The sequence below is a fragment of the Rhinolophus sinicus genome, linkage group LG02, assembly GCF_036562045.2.
Source record: "Rhinolophus sinicus isolate RSC01 linkage group LG02, ASM3656204v1, whole genome shotgun sequence".
In the NCBI taxonomy this organism is placed as follows: domain Eukaryota; kingdom Metazoa; phylum Chordata; class Mammalia; order Chiroptera; family Rhinolophidae; genus Rhinolophus; species Rhinolophus sinicus.
The window spans coordinates 126,851,301-126,878,837 of NC_133752.1; the positions used below are offsets into that span (position 1 = coordinate 126,851,301).

General features: G+C 33.2%; 1 protein-coding gene across 2 annotated transcripts in view; it reads right to left on the bottom strand.

Moving 5' to 3' along the window:
* Positions 1 to 27,537, bottom strand: part of PTPRQ (protein tyrosine phosphatase receptor type Q) — a 195,779-nt gene that overhangs the window by 94,898 nt on the left and 73,344 nt on the right. For both annotated transcript variants that reach the window (XM_074325367.1, XM_074325366.1), the window contains exons 21-25: positions 27,052 to 27,342; positions 26,512 to 26,787; positions 25,988 to 26,139; positions 22,542 to 22,683; positions 19,473 to 19,742 (exon numbers count right to left, since the gene is read on the bottom strand). In XM_074325367.1, the coding sequence (XP_074181468.1) occupies positions 19,473 to 19,742; positions 22,542 to 22,683; positions 25,988 to 26,139; positions 26,512 to 26,787; positions 27,052 to 27,342 (1,131 nt within the window). The remainder of the gene's footprint in view (positions 1 to 19,472; positions 19,743 to 22,541; positions 22,684 to 25,987; positions 26,140 to 26,511; positions 26,788 to 27,051; positions 27,343 to 27,537) is intronic.

The window sequence follows — 27,537 nt, forward strand, 5'->3', positions numbered from 1 at the left end:
TGTGATGCTACAAAGCTGAGAATACGAATTGATACACTCTTATTAGTATGACAAATTAAATCATCTTAAAACATTCCATTGCATGAAAGAGAATTAATATATAAGCATGACTAAGATTTCCTAATTTTTTAAAAAATATGTTTATCCCTGAATGTATATATGGACAACTGGGGACCCAAAATTCTATGGACAACAGCCATAATAATAGTTTTTAAACCAAATATTATTGAACACAGAACTTATTTATAACAATATCTCAGCGAAACTTCTGGGGAAAACCTTTTTGTTTGTTTGTTTGTTTGTTTTTTAAGAACAATACAAGGAAAGCGGATTGTACATCTCCTATTTAGAGGCAAAAGGAGTTGATATGTTTTATAAAGTCATTAGCTTGCTAGCTCATTATAGCAAGTAATATCATGAGAATATCTATTAAAAATGACAGGTTTGATTTGAAATAATTCATCTGAAGCAGTTGTTAGTGTAGTAATTATATAGCAGAGTTAGTTGTCTATTAAGACCACTCCTTTAACACCTGGAGACTAAATTGAACCATTGACACTGATGAGGAAATGGGAAAGACATACTGGTTTGTAGGAATTCACTTGAGGATGGCTATGTGTAAATACAATGTTAGTTTCATATTTTGTCAGCATGGATAAATAGAGATGTCTTGGCAGGAGAAACTTAGGTTATCATAAGAGGTCAGGGAAAAAAATGAGATAAATATGTATATATAAGTTTTGAAATCATGAGAGTAAAGAACATTTAAGAGAACTATATGAGTATCAGAACAACAGATGACGAAGAATACAGTCTCTGTCAACTCAATAGTTAATAGGCAATAAAGCAGAATAGGAAAAAGAGATCATTAAAAAAAGCAAGTAAGCCAATAATGTCTGGTACATATTGATACTCAAGAAATGTGATATATAGATGATGTATTGCAGAATCGTACACCCGAAACCTATGCAATTTTACTAACAATTGTCACCCCAATAAACTTTAATTTAAAAACAAGAAATATTTGTTTAACTAATAAGTGAATAAGTGAACAAACTAATGGATGGATGCATAGATGCATGGGCTCATGAACAAATTTCAAGAAGAAAGTGTCATCAATGTTGTCACCAATGTTGATTGATGAACAAGAGTCACCAATGCTGACTGAAATCAAATGCCACTTGAAATCATTCCTCTTTTCTAAGGACTGTGGCTGTACAGAAAACCTTGATAGATTAAAATATATAAAGCCCTGGATCTAAAATTTGGGAAAAGCTCTGTAAGAGAGAAAGAAGAATTTGCATTTCTCAGGAATTCACAGTGAGAGAGAAGGAGAGGGAGAGAAAGAGAATAAATAGAGAGGTGGAAGGTGAAATATCAAAAGTTGAGAAAGAATGAAATAAGATTTGGAAATCTGTGAAATAAAGTATAGAAAAATCTCAAAATAATTTTAAGAACAAAAATGTCCACTGTTTAAAGTCATTGCAATGTATGTACTTATCACAAGATATTCAGTAAGGCTATTATACACAAAAGTGCTCAGTCTAACTAGAATTGCCAAAATCATGCAAAAAATAGTTCTGAAGAAGCTGCCAAAAATTTATGTCAAAATATTCCAGTGCTGAAACAAATTTTGGGTATCCATTCTTATATTGCCAGAATAGCTATGTCAGACTAATTTTACTGCAAGTGACAACTATGAACTCTGCGGTGGTGGGGGGGGGGACAACTTTTGGCTTGAAGTGTCAGAGGATGTGATGTGGGAAAGGAGGGAGCAATAGTGAAGTTAAACCCAAATTCTGGGTCGAACATCCCCTGAAATCCTGAGCTAATTTCTTTATTGTACATGTATAAATGACGTGACAAGGAACAAAGTAGAAAGCAACAGATGAAAAACTGAGTAGAAATTTTAGTTGTTAAATAAAATAATAAAGTTAATCTAAAAATAAAGAAAGAAATTTTAGTTGTTTCCCAATACAGGGGCGACACAACTTAAAATTTGAATTCCAACAAAGTAAGGGATTGAAAAGAACAGCTCAGGCCTCATTCAAATTTCAAAAGGGCCACACATTTACTTTACTCTGTGTCCCAGGTTTAAAGAATTCTCTCTGTAAATAAAGGTGAAACTAAAACCACACATTTATAAAATTACCACTCAGTAATTTAATGGCATGTTAGAATAAAAGCCACACTCTTCACAAGAAGATAACAACACCCAGAGTTTCTGCAAAACATCTCCAACAATGTCCAATATGAGTTTAAAAATTACTGGGCAGGTAGAAAAATTACAAATGACAGAAAAGTGAGACTTGTGGTGAAGAAGAAAAAGTGTTCAATAGAAAAAGATCACAGGATAATTCATATGTAGGAATTAGCAAAAAATAGAGTAGCTATTGTAAATATTTTATCTAACAATGAAAAACATGGTCATAATTAGAAAGCAAATGGGCAGTTTCAGCAGAGAGATGGACAAAATGAAAGGGAACTAAATGAAAATTCCAGAATTTAAAAGTCTAATATCGAAATGAAAAATTAATTGGACTTGTTTAACACCAGATTAAAGATGACAATATAGAATCACTCAACTTAATGACACAGAACTCCAATCTGAAGAACAAAGAAAAAAAAATGAAAAACTATAAAGCCTCAGTCACTTAAGGGATCATTATCAAGAAGTATGTCATTGGAGTCCCATAAGAATAGGATAAAAGTGGGCAGAAAAATATTTGAAAAAATAATGGCCAAAAATTTCTCAAATTTACCAATACCAAAAGCTGAATGAACCCATAGCAAAATAAATGAAACAAAAACCATACTAGCCATATCATAATCAAACTGTTTAAAAGTAAATATAAAGAAAAAAATTTGAAAAGTGCTAAAAGTAATAACATATTTCACACACAAGAACTAATGAAATAAATGACAGCTGACATCTCATCAGAAACAATGATTACTAGAAGACAAAGAATGACATTTTTGAAGTGAAAAATACTGGGGTTTGAACTATCAACCCAGAATTTTTATCCAGAGAAAAAATTCTTCCAAAGTGGAAGCAAAATGTATCTATTTTTCAAATAAGTAAAATCTGAAGGAAAGTGATACTAGCATATCTATACTAGAAGAAATTCTAAGTTCTTCAGCTGAAAGGGAATCAACTCATAACTCTGAAATAAATAAAGAACACTAAAAATGGTAATTAAATGAGAAAGACATGTGGCCTTTTCTTCATTTATTTAAATGTCTACTGGCTCTGTAAGTAAAAATAACAATAAATTTTGGGGTTACAATATACATAGATATAAATTATTTAAAATATATAGATGTCAAATGTATGACAACAGCACAAAGTATCACAAAATATATGAAACTGTTCTTTAGCAAGTTCATATACTTTATGTGAAGTTGTATGATATTAATTTAAGTAGATGTGATAAACTAAGGAATCATATTGTAATCTGCTGAGCAACTGCTAAAATAATAAGATAAGGAAGTACAGATAAAAATCCAACAGAGGAGTTAAAATAGAAAGCTAAAACTATTCAAATAACCCACAGAAAGTCAAGAAAGAAAACAAAGTAACCACAAAAGAGATAGGACAAATAGAAAACAAACAACAAACAAGAGAACTAAACTCAACTAAACTAATAATGACTTTAAATATAAATAGATTAAATGCTCCATTTAAAAGGCAGAGATTGTCAGACAGACAAAAATGAAAGACCCAATTATATGCTGTTCATAACTTTGCTGTCTATCTGACACAGTTTAAATATGACAGAAATAATTTAAAAGAATAGAAAAAGACACATGCAACTAGTAACCTAAAGTGTGTATCCATATTAAATCAGACAAAAGAACCTTTAAGATAAGGAGTATTCCTGAAGATAAAAGAGACAGTTTATAATGATTAAAGGGTGAGTTAGGAAGTTATATCATAAATATGTTTAATGAAAAAAGCTTTTAAATGCATGAGCCAAATGCGAAGAAATAGACAAATCCACAATCATTGTTAGATATTTTAACATTCTCTTTCCAATAATTTATAGAATAATTAGGTTGAAAAGTGGTAAGGATATAGATTTGCAACATTAACAACCACATTGACCTAATACAAAGAACATTATGGTCAACAACTCAAGAGTATATATTATTTTCAAGTGCATGGAAAAACATTCAACAAGATAATTCATATGGTGAGCCATAGAAAAACGTCTCAACAAATTTTTAAAACTTAAGTCCTACAGATAATAAGCCCTAATGAATAATGGGAACAAATTAAATTGATGACATGAGGATGTCTACAAAGGCCCAGTATTTAGAAATTAAACATATTTTAAAATAATCACGGCTCAAAGAAGAAATTGCAAGGAAATTAGAAAATATTTTTATGTGAAAGTAAAAAATCAAAATTTGTGCCATATCATTATTAGAAGGAGCTTTATGGGTATAAATGGTAATATCTGAAGAGAAGAATTTTTAAAATCTTTATGATAAGTGAAATAAGCCAGACACAGAAAGATGTCTGCATGATATCACTTATATGTCCAATCTAAAAAAGTTGAACTCATAGAAACAGTAAAATGGTGGTTTCCAGGGACAGGGGAAGGGGAAATAGTAGGATGTTGGTCAAAGGGTAGAAACTTGCAAGCATGTAAGTTTTGGATAATGCACAGCATGGAGACTATGGTTAATACTGACGCATCACATGCTTGAAATTTGCTAAGAAAGTAGATCTTAAATGTTCTTACCACACATGCACAAAAAGGTAAATATGTTAAGTGATGGGCAGGTTAATTAGCTTAACTGGGGGAATCATTTCACTATATATATCGAAACATCAAGTCATACACCTTGAATGTATACAATGTTCACTTGTCTATCATACCTCAATGAAGCTGGGGAAAAGAGACACAAAGCAAAGACAAAAGTAACCATGATCTATATTTTCAACATAACAAGACAAAAAGAACAGCACATTAAAACCAAAATATACCAGAGGGTATGAGGGGAGTGGGGTGGAGAACTGACTCTGGGTGGTGAACACACAATGTGATATATAGATGATGTATTACAGAATTGTACACCTGAAATCTAAGTAACTTTACCAACCATTGTCACCCAAATAAACTTTAATTTAAAAACAATACAAAACAAACAAACAAAAAACCCCAAAACATTTGGAAGAAAAATGATAACGATCAGGAGTCAATGAACTGGAAAACCGATAAACAACAAAACATTAACAAATTAAAAAGTTGGTTCTTTGGAAAAATTAATAAAACTCATAAACACTTATCAAGCCATGTATAAAACAATAATGCATCTGTCCAGTGTGGTCTATCCCAGGAATGTAAATTTCATTTAACACTCAAAAATAAATCATGTAATTTACAAGGGTAATAGAGTAAAAAAGTATGTGATCATGGACATCCGACAGTAAACATGGTACAAAGTGATGAAGGACGGATGCTTCTCCTTAAGATTAGGAACAAAGCAAGGATGTCAGTTTTACCACATCTATTTAATTAGTATCACAGAGTCTAGCCAGTGAAATAAGGGAAGGGAAAAAAAGTCAGAGTTTAGAAAGAAAAAAATAAAAATGAATTTAGTTGTACATGAAATTATATTTTTAATGTAGAAAATTCTAAAGGATTATATTTTTAAAAAACACTTTTAGGAATAATAAGTGAATTTAGCAATTGTAGGATATAATATCAATATACAAAATCAATGGTATTTCTACACTCTATATCAAACTACTGGTAACTAAAGTTAAAATAACTCAATTTTGGATAACATAAAAAATTAAATACCTAGGAATAATAAAAGACATGAGAAACTCATCTGCTGAAAAATTCAAAACATTGATGAAGGAGATTTGAACCTATAAATAGAGGAACAAACCATATTTATGGATCAGATAACTTAATATTGTTAAGATATCAATTCTCCCCAAAAGCATGCATAGATTCAATGCAATCCCAATGAAAATGCCACAGGGTTGTTGTCTTTTAAAGAAAAATTAACAAGGTGATTCAAATTATAAAATTTATAAGGAAGTGCAAAGAAACAAAATAGCCAAAACAATTTTGAAAATGAAAACTTTTTAGAACTTAAACACTATCTGATTTCAAGATTTGTTGTAAAGCTATAGCGATCAACACAGTATAGTATTGTTAAAAAGGCAGACAAGTCAATGTGATAGAATATATTCAGCAAAGTGTATAGTTATATTGCTTCCTTGCACCCATGTGCATATGTCACAGGCCCATATGCATGTGACATATTGGCCAACAAAGATGGCAGCTAAGCAACAAAAGTGATAAAGTTGAAAGCAAAATTTGAATCAAACATAATAAACATAAACGGAGTTTTAGAACAAACAGCTAACCATGGGAATGTTGACATTGCTGCCATGTAAGAAACTTTAGATATGCAGCCAGAGGAACTTAGTAAAAACAAACTTATGGACATAAATGAGAAAAGTGGTTGTGATGAAAAGGATGAAGGATGATGTCACAGAAGAAGTAATATCAACAAAAAACTTCACGTTAAGGGAACTCTTGGAGAACAGTATAAAGAAATAATGTTATATTTCACAACAGTGAAAGTGCAAAGGATAAAATGTTGGAAACTAATACAATGTCTGAAAGGAGTATAAAAATTTGCCAAGTCATAGAAAAGATGCTCTCTCTGTATTGTAACCTAAACAATGAGAAAAATTAAGCAACCACTCGATAATTTTTTTACAAAGAAATCATAAAGTTTCCTGATATTGCTAGTGTTTTAAATTACAGTGTACGAACTAAATATTGGTTTTATTATTTTTCATTTTTCTATATATTTGTAATTGACAGTAAAAGAGATTTTTAATGTACTGACCAAACATTTTGATGATCATGGAACAAGCATAAATTTCCCCATGATTATGAAAATTGCTTTGCACAGATTCAGCTTTATAATTCATGGTCCCACACTAAAATGTAAAGCAAAGAATGCCTGTATATGAATGGTCAATAACTATGTTAAAGGGTTTAATATCATGAATCATTACAGAAATGACAATTAAACTTATAATAGAATTCAAATTCTTTTACCAACCAGAATTTCTAAAATTAAAAATGACACAAATTCTGCTAATACTGAGAAGGAATTAGAACTCTCATACATTGTTGTTGGGTACGTATTTAACATACTACAACCACTTTAGAAAACTGTCAGTTTCTTGAATAGTTAAACAGACTACAACCCAGCAAGTCCACAAAAAATATTTACACAAAAATATCTATAGCAGTTTTATTCATAACACTTAATTTGGAACAATCTGCACATTCGTCAAAAGAAGAATGCATGTCCATCAAAAGAAGACAGACACACAAATAATGGGATATCCATATGATGAAAAATGACTCAACAACAAAAAGAATAAATTACTGAAACTCTCACCAACATGAGTTTCACAATTATGTTGAAAGAAATAGACCAGACATAAAAGAGTACATATAGCTTAAGAACAAGTGAAACCAATCTATGTTGATAAAAATCAGGACAATGATTGCCTTGGGGAGTGTGTGTCCGAGGGAATTTTCTATGGGACATGGAAAAGTTCTGTATGTTGCTGAGTGCTGATTGTATGGGTGTATGCATTTGTAAAAACTCACTGAATTGTACAATCAAAGTCTGTGCATTTCACTGTATATGAAATAATTTCCCATAAGTCAAAAACATAAAAAGAAAAAAAATGCTTTCCTTAAATATGTAGCAGTAATATTCAAAGTAAGTCACATATTACATTTATACAAAAATTTAAAATACTAGACAGTCATACTTTCTAGCTGATAGAAAAAACAATCATGAGCTTTATTGTATTTCTCATATATCCATACTAGAAAATAAGCCTTACAGATTAGTTCAAATATGTCTACAGTTACTTTCAACTATCTTTTGGTAACTGTTTAATTTGCAGGCAAAGTTCCTAACAGTACATCTGAGAATAGCATTCAATCCAGCTTTTAGGAACATGTTTTGCATATAGTTAACAATTTATCTGTGATAACATCGTAAGTAAAAAGTTAGTTTTAAATTTCAAGTCTAAACTTTAAAAATGTCAGAACTCTCATACATAACAAATATGAAGGTAGTTGCATTTTAAAAATTACAAACAGACATTTAAAAAAAAAATCCTATAAGTAGGCTAACTTAATTAGTAACTGATTTCAGAAAATTGGGCTACTGATTTTTAATACATCCTTTAACTGGTATAGATTTTGTTATTGTGATCTATGTGAAAAAATATCATCTAACTTGCAAATTTTTTTAAAATAATAATTCTTCATAATAAGGTATCCAGGCACAGAACTAATAGATGATTTTCTTCAAGGCTGCAGTGAATAATAGGTCATGAAAATTCAAATCACAATTATGACATTAATATATTAATAAATATTACTTCTTTATTTGAATTTTGAAAGTGTTTAATCATATAATGGCTGCTATTTATGTATGTCATATTTATAAAATAGCTCCCTCTCCAAAAGTTGTTTTGTGGTGTACCATCAAACTTGTAATATTTGAAAATCACTATGTTTTGACTTTAACAATAATTTGCACAATCTTCTATTTGTTAAAATCATTGTCTTTATATTCATATCACATTGATTTTTAAACTGAGTCTAAATATAACATTATTAATAAAATGTTAAAATTCATTTATTCATCATTTGAGTTTTTATACCATTAGTAAACATTTTCCCCTGAAGTTTATAATCTCATAGAAACAATACACAATCCTGAAGCTAGCAAATAATATAGTACCAGAAAGAAAGAGAAGAAGAGAGAAAGAAAGAGAGAAAGAAAGAGAAACAGGAGAGAAAGAAAGAAAAAGAAGGAGAGAAAGAAAGAGAATGGAGAGAGGAAGAAAGGGAGAAAGGACGAAAAGAAGGAAGTGGGCTTTTGCATGCACACACACATGCTTAATTTACTTAAAAAGGGAAGTAAAAGAGAATAAGAAAAATGGGGTGAAGTGGGGGAGGAGGTTGATATGTAAAGGCTGTTATGAAAAGTATCAGTTACAGCTGCATAGGACAGAAATGGAAAACAGTGTAATAGGATATGCCTCAGTTCCTAAATAAGTTAATAAAAATGCTGCTTGAAGAACAGCTGGCTTTAGCTGGAGCGGGGACGAAGAAAAGAGTAGATGCCTGGAGTCTGCTTAATGAAAGGTATTAGAGCATCAATGGAGTCAAGGAGAATTACGCAGAGTAACTCAAATTCATTTTTTGCAAAAGGAATTAAAGGACTTTTAAATTTATAATTTATAATTTGATACCTAAGACAATTTCATAATAGCAGACATTACACCTTTGGAACTGATCCAGGATAAAAAATGTGATATGAGTCTAGGACCTTTAAAAATTTCTCAGAATGTATTTTGCTTCAGTATTTTACAGATCTTATTATGTCAACTCGTAGTATTTTTAATGTTATAGATTAAGCACATATTTGTTATTAGAAATTTCATTTTCCTGAATTTTAAATCCATATTTGGACAAAAGTATGCATATGCTTACATCATAAATCTATCTGCAAAAATGAATGACGAAATTTGTATAATGAACTTGAATTTCCCCACTCCACAATGACCCATAATGGAAGAAAGCTATTCTGATTCCAATGAACACAAATGATTTGCTGAATTTCTAAGGTAAGAGAGGCATCACAAGATATTAGCAGGAGTTCTGAATTAGTAAGAGTTCTGCTAAAATTAGTTACAGCACACTACGTAGACGATCCTCTTTGTTTCATTTCTCGTGAAGCAAAATGAAATGACTGGATGAGGTAATGACTGTGATCCAATCAAGATATAAAATTATATAATTCTAAATTTTAAAAGCACAAGAAGCAAATTTGTTTCATCATATTCTTCCCAGTAGTCTCTAGTATAATACTTCATATGTGTCAAATAACTTGATCTTAAATAGATGGATAAAAAGGGTTGCATGCATAGGTAGTAAATATATCCCCATGAATGGACTTCTGCTTTGAAGAATATGGAGTAGATATATTCTCCCTATTCCTCCCACTAAATACTATAACTAAAACTGTGGACATTAAATATAAAACAAACATAAGGAGACTCTGAAAGGTGATGAGAAGGCAGAGCAACAAGGGAACTTAGGATTCAAGGAACAACAGAGTGGTGAGTTCCCTGGGTTTTCTTTTTGACTCATATCCCAGAAGACAGCAATCTGGAAATGCCAATCAGCTCAGACTAAAAAGCCTCCCCTGAGCCAAGCCAGTGCTCTCTACCTAAAAAAACAGTGCAGCCTAGCAAGATAACTTTTAGACAATAACAGTCTACCCCAAAACCACAGGAAAAAAACTGTGATCCGACTCCCTCTCATGACAACAAGGGTCAAATCGGGAGCCTTATCTTCAGCCCTCACTAGGCAGTAATGTAGCATGCCAACCATCCTTGATAGGGTGAGGTCAGAGAAGGCAAAATAGGGAGCCGAGACTGTCACCCTTTCCAGAGGTAACCAGACCTTTCCATCATGTCAGTGGAGAACACATAAGGGGTAGTAATGAGTCCAGGGCCAGGAGTCCTCCTCAGTGGCATCCTAGTGGGCAGCACTCTTTCCCACGGCCACCCAGCTTCCTCCCCTTTGTTGTTAACAGGGACAGTGGGGAACGCGGATTTCTACCTGCACGTGCCAATGATGGAGAGGTGCCCTCCCTTTCCCTACCAGAGTGGTACTCAAGGAAACCATTACAGATTCAATATCCTTAATAATTATAGGGCTATTCAAATTATCTGTTTCATATTAGGTAGGCTATGTAGTTGTGCTTTTTGGAAGAATGAGTTCATTTCACCTAAGGTGTGAAATTTGTGCGTGTAAAATCGTTAGTACTATTCCCTATTATCCTTTTGATGTCTGCAGTGTACTGGTTTCATTCCTAAATATTGGTAATTTGTCTTCTCTCTCTCTCTTTTTTTTTTTTTTTTTTTTGATTGTCAGGCTTGCTAAAGATTTGTTAATTTTATCTTTTCAATAACCAGCTCTTTGCTTCACTGATTTTTCCTGTTTTTTATTTTCAATTTCATTGATTTCTGTTCTTATTTTTATTATCTTCTTCCTTCAGCATGCTTTGGGCTTGATCTTCCTTCTCTTTTCTAGATTCTAGTGGATGGGAGGGGGAAATGATTGATATGAAGTGTTTCCTCTTTTCCAATGCATGCATTAAATGCTATAAATTTCCCTCTCTTCACTACTTTAACTGTATTCCATACATTTTCACATACAGAGGGTGCCAAAACAATGTATACACATTTTAAGAAAGGAAAAAACTGTATTAAAATTATAATACTCAATATATACCGATTACAAAAGATGAATACAAGTCACTTGTATACATGTTTTTGACACCCTGGTATTTTACTTTTATCTCATATTAGTTCAATACATTTTAGCTTACTATATTTCTTTATTTCTTTTGAGACTTCCTTTTTGACAAATGTGTTATCACTTATTTTTATTATTAAATTTATTGGGGTGACAATTGTTAGTAAAATTACATCGATTTCAGGTGTACAATTCTGTATTACATCATCTATAAATCCCATTGTGTGTTCACCACCCAGAGTCAGTTCTCCTTCCATCACTATATATTTGCTCCCCCTTACCTTCATCTCCCACCCCCCACCCCCACCCCCCTTACCCTCTGGTAACCACTAAACTATTGTCTGTGTCTATGAGTTTCTATGTTATCACTTTTTGCAACTGGTTTGATACCACATTTCAGGTCCAACTTTGCATCCTGAGTATACTTAAACATAATTTTCAAACTCTGCAAATAGAGATCTCAAGTCCCAGAGAGTTTACTAGAGAAGTCTATCAAGTGTTTAAAGACTTAATACCAATTCTATACAATCTCTTCCAAAACTTAGAAGAGATTTATATTATGAAGTTAGTTTTACCCTGATAAAGAAACAAGACAAAGATAGTGAAAAATAAATCCACAAAACTATAGGCCAGTATCCCCCATGAGCATAGATGCAAAAATCATTAAAAATATTAACAAATAGAAATGAGTAACATATAAAAAGAAGTATACTATGATCAAACCGGATGATTCCAGAGACCAGACTTGTTTAATATTAGAAAATCAATCAATATAATCTACCGTGTTAACAAGCTAAAGAAGAAAATCACAGGAACACATCAATCAATGCAAAAAACAAACAAACACATTTTTATATAACATTGAAATGACAAAATTATAGAAAATATAGAACAGGTCAGTGGTTGTCAGAGGGTTAAAATGTTGGGAGGTGCAAGAAAGGTGGGCAGGAATTGGATGTGGCTATAACAAGGTAACGAGGGATTATTCCAGGGAAATCTTCTCTATTTTGATTGCACTGATATAAACATGGTGGCTGTGATATTGTACTACAGTTTTAGAAGATATTACCATTGGAGGAAATTGGATAAAGAGAACACAGGATTTCTCTATATTATTTCTTACAACTACACGTGAATCTACAACTATCTCAAAATAAAATGTTTCATTCGAAAAAAATATAATCCAAAAGACATGTCTTTCTTAGATATTTTACCACATAAATGTCTAAACATAATTTTGCGATTGAAAGTTTCTACTTAAACACATGCATAGTGTTTACTTTGTGCCTATCATTCTTCTAGGCCTATGTGTTGATTGTTTCATTTATTAATTCTTTCATAATATATTTATTGAGTATCACTGTATGCCAGATACATTTCTGGGTACTGGCAATAGGTGTGAACTACACAAAGAAAAATTCCTGTCCTCATGGAGCATGCATTGTCATGAGGACAGATCCCTAGACAATGACACACATAGAGAAAAGCAGAGCAGGGAAGGGGTTAGGAAATTCTAGCTGGGAGAAGGTTCAATCATAAATAAGTCAGATCCTCTTTGAAGAGGTGGCATTTAAGGATATATTTCAAAAGATGAAGGAGGAGATACATACAACTAAGGAAATAGAATGCTGAGTTGCAAAAAGACCTATGAGCCATTGAAATGACTGTGGCATTTGTTCTTTGTGACTTGGGAGGCTCAGTAAATATGTAATGAACAAATCCCTCTCCATCTAAAGAGAATACTACAGTGTTTTAGTAAAATGGCCCAAAACAATCAACTTATTTTAGAATTTCTTATGTTGTTTCTTACTTTAAATTTAGTAGGTTGAACAATTTTCTTTCTTTCTTTCTTTTTTTAATTAATGTTTGTTGGGATGAAAACCAAAGGGTGAACAATTTTCCATGATATTATATTCAAACTTCTGCCACAGTTATGTTAAACTAAGAGCAGAGTAAGGTCCATTTTAGTTATTCAAACTTCCCTCTACACTCTTTCCAATGCAATGCCCTCTGCTCTAGTCATACTTCCATCTCAACTTGAGCCCTTGTATTACATTCCTTCATTCCACAGTGTGTTTTCTCTTGCTGTTGCTTTGAATTCCCATTTACTCCCCTCTATCTCTAATCTCACTATTTTCATATAGTGATGTTTCCACAGGGTGGCTTACCATGAGTGTGTTAGCACACCCATAATCTTCAGATCTCCCTAACCAACCTCATTCCCACCCCCACCCCCACCTAAGATAGCTCAAATAAAAGTAAGAATACCTTTGGTATGCACAGTTGACATTTTCTCATAGCATACTTAGGAACAACAACAACAACAAAAATACTTAGCAAACTTGGCTATTTTATTGATCTATATCAGGCAATCTAACTAAACATGAACTGTATCTGCCTATGAAACTCCAGATTCAAGACCATATCTTCCTCTTCCAATTAGGTTACTGAGTTTAAACTTTTCCTATAAAGCAATTCTGAAGCTATCAATGAGGTCTGTACTTAATTGCTTTGTATTTATTGGATATTACAATAATGGTAGAGTTACTTGGTCATGCAGAGCAGAGATCACCAATGCCATTCATTCAGGAGTCAAACATGGGTCTTGAAACCCAAATACAGAGCCTGCACCTAGTAAGCTTACATGAGAATACGTTGTTCAAATGTCCTCTACACTACAAGTTTAAAAGATATTGCTCATCTGATGTTCACTCTTAAGAAAAGGATTAATTTTAAAACTGAAGTCTGTGTGAAAGATATTTTATAAAATACTTGAATTTCAATTACAGTAGCAATGCTAATAGCTATTGCTCTGTGATCTGTGACAGGCAACTCTAATGTCTTTTGTGCTTTCAGCAGTTACTGACTGGTAAGTAGAATGTGTCAATTCATTTGCTTAAGAACAAACAGGATCATGCAATTTTCCTGCATGTTTGACTTCTTATCTCGACCGAGAAGATGGGTGAGGAAAGCAATGTTAGTGGGAGTCAGACAAAAGAAAAAGTGAACTTTTAAATGAGTGAATTAATTTGCAACCCTAAGAAACACTTTCACCACCTACACGCAATCTCTTAAATGCTACTAAAGAACAGTATGAATTCTTAGAGTTCCAAAACACAGGGATCCAAATAAAGTGCATAACAAATGCACTTCTTAAACAGTTCTTAGGGGAATGGTGGTCAAGGCTCTGTAGAAGAGGACTGAGAATCTATTAAACAATAAAGATATTTGAAAGAACCAAGAGTAGAAGGGAGACAAAAAGAAACAGGGAAATTGAACACATCCCCACGCAATCACGCTGTGCCATTAATATAATTGCAAATTCAGTGGACTTGCAGTGGGTCCCTACAGGTACCTGATATCTCCCATTGACAAAAAGCTAATAAAGAAATCAATGCAGAAAAGAACACTCCTAAAAACTACAACTGCATATTTTACTTTCCCTCAGTTAGGTTTTGGGCATCTGAAGGATGCAGCTTATTTTCCTGTGTGTCTAAATTACTGAACTTGGAAGAGCTTTGAATAAATCCAAACTGTAAAAGTATCTTCAAAAAAAAAAAAAAAAAGAAGTTTTCAAAACTCAATATTAAATCACTACATTTACCAAGATTTGAGAATAACATATATAAGTGCATGCACTTTGAACTAACTTGAGATTCTGAAAGTTGTCTTACAGGCACATGAACTTGCTATAAAATATTTTTATTGGTACACATAATATATTTTGACATTAAATACTGTTAAAAGTACCAAGTTTGGGGGACTTCATCTATATTCTCTCTATCCCAACATGCTTGACTGTGACAAGGGAACCAGTTTAGACACCAAACACTAATCTCCTCATAAATTCAATCATCATGACGCATGTTTAACTGCACTCAGATATGACCAAGTTTACACTGAGAAAAACACCCAATAATCCCTAGAAGGAATGTTAAGATCAGACACTAGGTAGTGAGAGAGTGAGCCAAATTTGATTTTACTTTATGTCAAAAATACGCACAGAGTCAGTGACTCAGAGCTGCCTATACACTGTGACTAATCTGGGACCGCCATAAATTACTAGTTTGCAACAGCTATAAAACTGTTTCCATTCTGAACAATGACTCTCCAGTTCTTCCTGACGCATATCTCATCAACAAACAATTCATATGAACCCAGATAAAGACAATTATTTACCTAATAAGTATTGTAATCATAAATATAATGACCTACTAGACCTGAAACTTAATTGTAAAGACGGAAAAATTATTTAAATAATTTGGGAGCAGCAATTAATACCCATGTTTTATATGAATGACTCTCCCTAATTGAAAAAGAAACATATTTGCCTGGAAGAAAATATCTATACTTTCACCTGGTGGAAATACTATACCGTAATGGAGTAAAAAAAAAAGCCCTTCTGAAAAATCATGAATTTCATAGGAAAACAATTCATTTCTTTCTTCTATAAACATTTGAGTGGCTACAATTCCCAAGGCTTTCTGCTAGGAACTGTGAGTGAAACAAAGACAAATAAGATAGAGTCCCCACAAGCAAAGAATCTACAGTGGAATAGAGCGGTTCTCAAATGTCAGCACTGTGTTACCCACATATCTTGTTTCGAAGATCTGTGAATCGTAATTTCCAAATTCTGATTCCATAGTTCTGGAGTAGGAGCTCAGGAGAGCACATTCTGATGTCGGGAGCCTGAAGTTCAAACTTTGAGAAACATTTGTCCTATAGCACTGAGTGCACAGTACACTGCACAATATGTCTAATAGCGGCCTAATTCACTGATTTAGAATGCCTTCAACCCCCACTCGTGTGGTCTTTTAATCCTGAGTTAAGATCCAATTTAAATCCTTAATTAAATAATTTTGTTGTTTTTTTACAAACACCTGAACCTTCAGTTCCGATGGCTCTACATCAAGTAAATATTACACTTTGATTATGTGTCTCAGTTCTACTAACTGAATGTCGCTTTGATCCTGTGACTACAGAGTCATCTTGAGTACCAGTGGACTCAACAATAATGAGTAGTTGCTTACCTTGTTTTTAGAGTCTTGAACCTCTCATTTATCTTAGAACATTGTCCTAGCTTTCCCCCACCCCCCACCCCCAGTTCTCTAAGACTCAGCTCCTGTCCAATGATCAAGACCATTTTACCTGGTGCTAGACCACCCTGATGCAGACCGCCTGCCTGGATTTGAACATAATTCCTTCCCCCCCAGTCTGCATAGCAATGATCTTCTGCCCACCCACTGGGGAAACACCTGTCATCCCTTTCTGGACCTCTCTGACACTGTTTGCCTGTCCTCACTGCCACATATCACCTGCCATCAAAATTCCTGGGTAATCTACTCCAGTACTTCTCAAAATGTCAGATCACCTGGAGATATGCTTAAAAGTATAGAACAGGTTCTTGGGCTTCACCTCTTGCAGCCTTGATTCAGCAAGTTTGGGGTGAATTCCAGAAATCTGTAGCTTTAAAACGTGGCATATCATTGAAGACTTAAAAAAGCAAAAACCTCACACAGTCAAGCTGGGCTTTTAAGAATGAATACAAATTTTTGTGACAGAGAGAGAGAAAAGCAGTACAGCTACAGGAAGCAAAGCAATCTGATAGTGAAAAAGTGTTGCATATGTTTAAAGAGAATCTAATCAATTATTAGCCCATAGCAGGTGCTTAATAATTATTTTTAATTGAACACATGAAATCTAATGTGCTGAATAAATGGAAGAGTGGCTAGAGACATCAGCTATATGAAGAGGTACAGAGGAGGGACTTACGAATGGAAAGCTAGACAGAAACCAGATTCTAATCGCTGATGAGTTCTGGGATATATTTTCTAGACAATTAGAGTAAGTAAAACATTTGGAGTATTCTGAGCCATCTCCTACATCTCCTTTCATTATCACCCCTATATAACATAAATTCCATTTTGAATATGTTTTTTGTTTGTTTGTTTTAACAGGACTTTATTGGGGAACAGAGTGTTTTTTCCCAGGACCCATCAGCTCCAAGTCAAGTTGTTGTCCTTTTAATCTTAGCTGTGGAGGCGTAGCTCAGCTCCAAGTCCAGTTGCTGTTTTTTGTTGTTGTTGTTGTTTGTTTGTTTGTTTGTTTTCAATCTAATTGCAGGGGGCACAGTCCACCTTCCCTTATCTCTTGTGGGAGTCGAACCAGCAACCTTGTTGTTCAGAGTCCGTGGTCTAACCAACTGAGCTATCCAGCTGTCCCCCCTCCATTTTGAATATGTTTGAGGTTGATATACTGTGTTTCCCCGAAAATAAGACCTAGCCATACAATCAGCTCAAATGCGTCCTTTGGAGCAAAAATTAATACAAGACCCGGTCTCATTTTACTATAATATAAGACCGGATCTTTAATATGATACAATATGATATGACATGACATGACATGACATAATATAATATAATATAGTATAATATAATATAATACCAGATCTTATATTAATTTTTGCTCCAAAAGACACATTAGAGCTGATTGTCTGGCTAGGTCTTATTTTTGGGGAAACATAGTACCAACCTGGTCCTTGGTTTAAATTTTCTAACAATGTGTATGTATGTGCATGTGTACATGTAGTGATGCATGAGTGCATGAGAGAGAGAAGATAAAATCCAGGAGAAAATAGATTGAATTGATGAAGTAATGTTCTAGAGGAGACATGGGATCGAAACAAAAATGAGCAGCTAGATTCCCAAAAACAGAAAGGCAATAACATTGCTAAGAGAGGGTATCTGGAGAGCATAAATAAAGATATGGACAAAGTCTGAAGGAGGGCAAATCCATGTCTTTGATATTATGAGTAAAACGAATGACAACAATAAATATGGATGATAGTGGGAGTAGACTATGTTCAGAATGAGAGCAGAACTTTCTTATGGAGAACTGATAGGTATAAACGAGGGATGAATAGCAGACTGGAGCAGCTGGGAGAGTTAGAGAAGGTTAATTTATAGCTGAACAGATAGAACCATTTCTACTTTTTTCTAGCACTATTCGTCAGCCAGTATCTGGTGAAAACAAACAGTAGAATCCTCTCAGACTTGGGAATCTCCTGGAAGATGAGTCACAATTACGTGGTTTGAGATTTAAGGATCAAGAGAAAGGTGTTGAAATTCATCCATCCCAGCAGAATAGGGAAACACTGGAGTCTGAAGTAAGGTTGCACTGGAAGGATGAGAAGAGAAGAATATTGACTGGAATGCTGAAATGAGGGAGAAAGTATGCCGTGTTGCAAAGTCCTGTGCTTTACAGTCTCAAGGGCACAAAAGTGGAGTAAAATTGGGTGACGCTAATTTCAAAAGGAGAAAAGCGTTAAAAAATGTTTCCAAGATAGAGGCTCTGGATGAGCCAGAGAAAAACAATTATGCCAGTGCCCACAATGCCCATTAGGGAGGACCACAAGGAAAGCTGTGTTTTCAGGAAGGAATTAGGTTTTCATTCATATGAGAAGGTACTCTATTGGAGAAGGTAGAGGATGAAGGAGATTGTGACATACGATGGACCACTGCTACAGAGATTGAGAGTTTTCTGCTTTGTAGACCAGGGCTCAGTGACCTGGACATTTTTATTCAAATAATATAAAAGGTAAAGCCTGATACATAGGGAAGAAATAGATGAAAGTGAATCTGACACTGCCACTATAGAATTCAGGGAAGCATCTAGAATTCGGTAAGATCAATTAAGACAAAAAGAGAGAGAGGTGGAAAAGTTTATCATGCTCATTCTATATTTTAAATTATGATAAAACATAATTCAGTAAGTTTGGATAGTAAAGCGCAGATATTTGTGGAAACACAAGAAAGCAGATTTTCTCTTTTTTCCTCCTTCCAATGTCCCAAAATTGTGGAGAGGGGATAATGTACACCACAGCTGGTACTCTGGTCACACATGGGATAAAAAAGTATGTGCTGTAATTTTTAATATTTCTTTCATATCTTTAGATAAATGTGCTCTAAAGATTACAAACAATATTGACAAATGTATGACATCATCCAGAATAGTTACCTGTTTCCAGTTAGTTATCTCTTTCAGGTAAATTACCTGTTTCAGACTAGTTACCTGTTTCAGGCAGAGTGCTGATGTTGCATGTACTTTCATCCCCTTCACCAGCTGAGGTTGAAGCTCTTATTTTAAAGACATAGGAGGTATTGGCAAGAAGTTTCATGAAAGTATACATGTGATCTTGGGGAGAGACTCTTGTAGAATTTCTTTCAACTGTTATCGTATAATGTGTAATTATTCCATTTGACTTTTTGGGCGGATCCCACCTCACCAAAGCTGACCGCCAGCTAGTTGCCATACACTGTATGTTCTGTACAGCATCTGGAACTGAAGAGATAAACAAATTCCTAAAGTTAAAATTTATAGACATGCAGTAAACAAATTTAATTGTGTGATTGCTAGGTAAAATTCTTTAGGAGTACAGAGAATAAACAATTAACAAAGCCACCTTTCCACTTGTGCTCCAAAAGTTCTTCACAAAGTCTGAACCAAATGGCAGTTGGCCCATTTTCTTTGCTCTCATGTTAATTCTTACAGTACTGAACTAGTCACTGCATATTTTCGCAGGCCAAAATAGCCATCCCACCCTCCAATCCTCAGAAGAAACTATGGCTTCAAGCTCAGGCAATGATTGAAGCCGGTTCTCTATCTCTTCATCAGAGGATGTTCATAAGAGGCAGTCTTAGCAATACTTTATTATGAAACTTTTTATGCAAAATATAGATGTAGGTGCCTCCCTGATGTGGCACATATGGACCTAACGGTACTAGCAAACATGTAACCAATTTAAAGGGTTTGCTTTTATATTTGGATGAGTTCTTTGGAAAAACTGTGAAGACCTGATTCCTCAGTACCTTATTAAAAATCACTGGAGGGAAGATTAAAATCAGTCCAAGTTTTTTGTAGAACTTCCCTGAATTCACTTGGAAGTAACCCAGTTTCTCAGAGGTTCACTCTGTCTGGTAGGTCTGATTAAAGAGTAGTACCTCAGCCCACCAAAGTGACTGGTTATTTCCCATGGAAATGTTTAATTATCTAATGTTCTCTAATGTTAGCATAGATTTTCCCATTACAGTAAAAAGAGGATGCTAGAAGGAAAATTAGAATATAGTCAATTTGTGGATTACAAACAAGTAGTGAGAGAAAAAAACTTGCTGTCATCATGTAAAATATAGTTATTTAAGATATTCAAGTAGTTTCTAACTTGCCTATAGTTCTCTCCTTTAGTCTAAATTTATATCTTTACGAACCCTTCTTCCTCTGTAAGATTAAGGCATCAGAACTGAAGGAGAATACTTAGGGAATGAGTGGCATTTAAAATTACAGAAAAGATAATTTCCTGGCTGATCCAGGATTCTGGCTATTAAATGTCATTAACTATTTGCTTCCTTATTTTGAAAAATACGTAACAATATTTTCAATCAATAGGTTAATAGGAGACAGTTGACTCCTTCCTTAAGTTTCATTTATAAACCTTGATTTTGTGAACATGGATTTCACTGACTTTGTGAACCTAAAAGCGATTAATTAACCAGCGGATAGTATTATAACACTAAAGCTGAAAATTTTATTTAACCAATCAAAGCACAAAATTTTGTGGAACAACTTTATTTTAGCGATAAAAATATTTATTGGTTTACAGAGCACTGTCTACAAGATTAGCCTTGATTTTTCATTAACCTGATATATGTATAAATTATTAAAATGTTTTTTCTTTATAGGTTTAGCATTTTTATATAGTATCACTCACTTATAATATGTACTTCCTATCATCATATCCACCTTTCACTGGAGGTCAGAGGCTGATATTCTAGTTCAGTTTCTTCACTAATGTTCTTAGTCCTTTTCATCTAATCTGTCTGAATCATAGCTTCTTTGTCAGTAATACAGGAATAGGGGCAACAGTAATAATTTTTGAGCACTTATTGTGTGTCTGACATTCTAACAAGTATGGAATATGGATCTATTCAAATATTCTTTCATAATAATCTGATACATGGCTACTGCTAATGTGTGTTTCTTTTCAGTTAAGGATATAGAGGCTCAGAGAAGTCCAGGGCCTTTCCCAAAGTTATATAATTAGTAGGTCACAGAGGTTGGATTCAAATCCATATACTGACTTCAGAGCACACACTTTTATACACTACAAATACTATTCACTTAGCCTGTCTTATAGGTATGCTATGAAAAAGTCTCCTATATTCATAAATTAATGCAAAGAATTATTAATTTATCAGTGAGTGATCTCTGATTTCAATTTAGAGGTTTACTCAAACAAGAGCGAGTATATCCAGAAGCAAAGAGAAGAAATGATTAGAACAGGATCTTATGCTCATTCAATAACAACTGACAGAAAAAAAAAAGTGAGTATGATTAAGAGGTACCTTGAAACATATGTTCTAGTTAAGAGAAGGAAAAGTAAGTTTCTAAGCCACCATGCTAGGCCATAAATGAAGACTATTCAGTATACAAACATGTACATGACACATGTAGGCAAGCTGCTTAATTCGACCAATGGTATTTCACCATCTTCACAGTCCTCTCTATGAGTTACAGATGGACTAGGGGAAAGTAGAAGCTTACATGGTGACTAGTGATTTTTAAATGTGAGCACACATCTTCTGAAAAATAATCATAGGTATCGTTTTATGAAAATAGAAGTCAACCTGTGAAAAGTGACTATGTTTCATTTCTCCTTTTTTCCCCCCAATTGTCTCAGATGGTCCTAAGAATTAGGTAATTTTCACAGATATCTAGAAGCTTACTTTTTCCCTAAACTAGTCATTTATTTCAACTTCCTCAGATCAAACAGAAAGAAAGAAAGAAAGAAAGAAAGAAAGAAAGAAGGAAGGAAGGAAGGAAGGAAGGAAGGAAGGAAGGAAGGAAGGAAGGAAGGAAGGAAGGAAGGAAGGAAGGAAGGAAGGAAAACACGTGCATGTATATATATATATGAGCCATATATTTGATCACAGACAAGACCCAGTCTAGCTTTAAAGCATTGAAATTCAAGTTCCCTTTGAGTAGACTTTTAAAAATGATATTTTATCACATAAACTGAGAAAGGAAAGGAAAGGAAAAGGGTTAAATACAAAAGGAAATATTTTAGGTTAAAAAACCATGTCTAACCTGATTCTTGGGTTGTGAATTTTAGTACATTACTAAATTGATTGCCATTTCCAACTTTGGTAAAGGCAGATATGCTCATAGAATAGGTGCTGACTGGTTCCAGTCCAGTAAGTTTAGCCTCAGTTTGAAAACCTGAAATATTCTGAAAAGCAGAAAAAAAATTTCATCATTATACATTATTAAAATTGTGTTTGTTACTGGAAGAAATATTTTAACACATTGAAGTTATACCTTCTATGTTTAACCTATGATTTAACAAGCATGGGGATTTTTAATTAAAATATTACAAGTATTAAACTTTTTTGTGGTATAGGGTGTGCTCAGCTGATCATACAAGGATAAACTGAGCACCCTCTCAGCTAGAGGAATCTCAAAATTGCCATTCTTTTTAAAAGTTAGATTATTTTGTATTCATTTTGCCTCCTAGATTCTTACTTGGAATTATATACTAATTACTTTGTTTAAATGAGCTAAAATTAGAGTTCCCAATGTAAATCCAACTCAAGTCAGTGATACTTGATTTTTCTTGAATTCATCTAACTTCCTTTTAAGTACCCAGTAATATTTTGTGTAAATTAATTTATTCATCAGCTACTGTACGCTAGACACTGGGAACAGAGCAGTGAATAAAACAAGGTCTGCTCCTATGAAGCTTAAACTCTGAGTTTTCCCAAACAATTTTTAATTTGACACAATCTCATAGGAAAATGAGAAAAGGAACAAAACAGTTGGCACAACTGCCAAAGGGAATACACTTTCCCACAGAAAATTTTACCATTAAGTATGACGTCTTCACTCAAAGATAATTGTTCTAACCCAGAGAATCAGTCATGGAAAAAGAAAACAATCTCCTGTATGATATAATTTTAAGAATATTGCATTATATCTGATCCAAAATATAAAACACTTTGACTCACTTATTAAACATTTTAGTAGCAGAAATTTAGCAAGAATGCTAATTCTTGAGGTACTTACAGTTAGAATCATATTTTAAATTAATCTTTTGTAAGTCATTGACATATATTAGGAACTTACTACTATATTATAATGTTTCCTTTCATTTTTATAAAGCATACTGTTAGATAACCAGTGTATTATAAAGATATATAAGACATGGTCTCAGTCATCAAGGCATTTTCATATTAATTAGTGAAATTTACAAACAACTGCTCACTGAGAAGAAATTAAACACAATGAGTTTAATTTTTATTTTGATTAGAAAGGGCTAGTACCCAGAGAAATGACTGAACTCAAGAGTTTATAATGAAAAGTGTGAGCATCTTATTGGATAGTAAGGAAAAATAGTTGTAAGAAAGAGACATAAGTGAGGATATTTCCAAACATATTCTAATAGAACTTTTACTGAATAAATAATTTCTTTCAGTATGTACAAGTGACCTGAGTGACCAGCAAACCTGGATCTTATTGATCTCCATGTGGACCACAGTGGATTGACTAGGAGAGCAAAAACATTTGCAGTGGGTCTGGAATTATTTTGTCTCCATAAACTCACATAAAATTTGAAAGAATAAAAATAAAAAAATAATAGAAACTGATACTGTTATGGCATAGAGATAGATGAAAACATAGAAAGGAATATAGGAAAATACACTTGGAGAGAAGCTAAATAGAGCGAGGGAACTAGATACAGTAAACGGGATATTAAGAAAGGAAAAAAGATGGCACAATAGTACATTTAAAGAAATTTGAAAGAAAACAAGAGTATGAAAATTGATGGGAGAGAAAACAGATATAAAAAGGAGCAACTAAAAATAGTAGACTTTTAAGATAAACTACTTTTTCCACCCAAAAAATAATATATTCAATACATTATAGTATAAAGATTGTATTTTTGCTACTAGTGGAATATTACTTGCAGCATTTCAATTGAGAAAACAGAGTTAGAATATAACTTATTCTCATATTCAAATAATGACGTAATGTCATTTTATGCTTACTACTATTACATTGCTGGATGGATTTTTTGTTCTTTTTAAAATTATGTACAATCACAATAGGTAACGCATTTTATCATATGCCACAGATTGTTCTAAATGCTTTATATAGATTTTCCTTTCTAATCCTCGCTTTAATGTATGCATCTTTATAACTCCCATTTTGCACTTGAACAAACTGAGTCATAAGAGGTTCAGCAACTTCGCTAATGCAGCACAGTAAGTCTCAAAGGCAGGGTAATTTGATGGCAGAGCCCTTGATTTACCACTATGCTAGTGGTGTCGACTAGAGAAGGCTGTTCTGAACGGAAAAAAAATCACACATACATATCCACACTCCAAAACACACACACAATCATCCTACGAATGTGACGACATTAAGAAAATGATTCCTTTTCCCTTTTGTCATCTATTTCCCGGTGACCAATTCAGACAAAGCAAATAAAAAATGGGAAAATGTTGAGATTAGACCGGGGATATATATTAGAGGGCTAGAGACTTAGTGTTATTAATATAATTTCACACTTCTGGGGAAGAGATTCCATATTTATGGAGTAATATAATTCAAATTCTTCTCAGCCTATCAGATTTTAAAGTAATAGCTTGATTTCCAGAAAGTTATTGTTCTTTATGACATAAACTTAATCAAAGCTTTTGATTTTTACTATTCACTTTGTAAGCTACACATGCTATAAAAATGATTTATCATCAGTAATAAATTGTTATGCATATAATATTGGGGACAATGTTTATTGCAGATTTTTTGCACTCCTCTTGCCATAACTAAATACAAGCATTCAGCTTCAATTTGCCTTTGGGAAAAAAAGGAACACTTCCTTAAAGAAATGCCATGTATTTATTTTGGCAATTAAATGGTGGAAATCATAGAAGTATATTTGAGACCCTTTGTTATATCAGTTCTTTGGGTATTTTTCATTGATCCTGAAACCTAAAAATGGAGGAGGAAAGGGGTGTTTAGTGTTACAAATTAATTAGCATTGAAAGTAAAAGAATAATGATGTATCTTAAAAGACCAATCAGTGTAGGATTATATATTATCTGGGAAGATTACCAGAAGTCCAGTATAAACACTTTTCTGAAAAGGTTAAAACCATTCACTTGGTACTTCTTTTAACTACAAATAGACGTATATTACATTTAAGGTAATAGCAGGTTTTAGTCTGAAAAAAAAGTTTACTGTATACTTTCCAATGTTAACAAATGTTTTAATTATTTCTTAAATTGTAGCTATCTAGAAGCTAAAAATTGTAAGTAAATTGTGGTACGAAATCTTCAGCTTCTGTATCTGGCAAATGTTTTCTGTGTTTTTCCCAAGCATCCTTGAATTGTACAAAAAAAAAAAAAGGTCTTTTTAAAAAGATGTTCCTTGTTTAATTTAAAGCAGTCCATTTTTCTCCCTGTATGTCAAAAGATTTTAATTCAATTTTTGGATTTTTTTTAAGTAAACATATACTGTTATAGTCAACCTACCTTATAAAATACAGTATCAGTTTCATGTTCATGAATTTTAAAACTATATACTTTAACAATACCGCCTGGAACAGGACTTGGGCTCCATTTCAGCCATACAGAGTCTGAAGTGTAGTTGATTAAAGTCAAATTTTGAGGAGGTGCTAAAGGCACTGCAGGAAAACACATTATAAAACTTATAGTCATAATTTTTAACATGCAAATATCATTGTGACTCTAGCTTCCTGAAGACACTTGTTAAGAAAGATTTCTAAAATGATCATATTTTAATTTCAGAAATAAACAGCATAAGTAATTATGTTTTTGTACTTGGAACTCAGTAGTTCCAAAGTAACTTCAAACAGAACACTTTGTTCTGAAGTTCAAATTAAAAAAAAAAAATGTTAAGCAAAGTAGATGAAGAGTTGTAAGCCTGTTACAGAGAGACAATCAAGTATCCTTTCATTATCCATGCGGTTCCTTAAAAAGAGAGAGCAAGTGCTGCAACAACGAAATCATTTGAAGAAACATGGATTCTGGCTTACCTGACTCATCTGTGTAAAAGAAAAGAATACTGGAAGGACCGAGTCCTTTTATAGTTCTCGCAGCAGCAAAAAAACTATATAATGTAAATGGTGAAAGCTCTTCCAATATTATATAGTTATCAGAAGTAATGACAGAATTATTTTCATTTGGTCCTTGTAAAGTTAAATCATAACTTATTATTGCACCATTTGGTTTTACTGGGGGATCCCATGATAAGAGAACTGAGGTAGAGGAAAGGTTTTTAAAAGTGTTGATTATTGGTGAAGTTTCTGGGACTATAAAAGAAAAAAAGAATATTAAATAAAACAAAAGTGAATTAACATTAAAAAGAAGAGGGTTTAATAAAAATAGGATTTAATTTTATCAGCAGATAATTATTTTAATTTTAAGAAAGAGTTTACTGTGTTCATTGCAAGGCTAATTACTTGAGAACAAACAGAAGCTATATAATTATAAGAATAGTGTTTTCTATCAGAAAGCAATATAAATAAGAGAACACCAATAATCTGCTTAATAGGCAATAAAAGGATTCAGCCTACCATCTTCTTCAGTTTTGATGTGTAGCTGGGCAGTATAGGTGTCAGAGAATCCCTTTTCTGTTGATGGAGTGATTTTTAATATATAATCAGTGTATTTTTCCAGATTATCAAAATACATGCTTGTCTCATACGTAACTAGAGGTGGTCTTACGTGGCGAGGAGTCTGCTGTAAGCTCAAAGAAATATAGTAGAAGACTAGACCATTTGGTTGAGATGGTGGGCCCCAGCTTACATTTATTGCGGTTGACGAAATGGACTCATAAGTCAGGTTTCCAACAAGCCCTTCAGGTACTATGATAGGTAACGTGCAAAATATAAAAATTATCAGTCACCCTAAATAAAATTTAAGTAAATTTACAAGATAATTGTTGAAATGGCATCTGTTACATCATCAGTTCTTAATTTATTTAAATGCAGATGTAGTAAACATTACCTAATATAAAATATTTCTAAATAATTATATTAAAAATCATTCTTAATAAACCT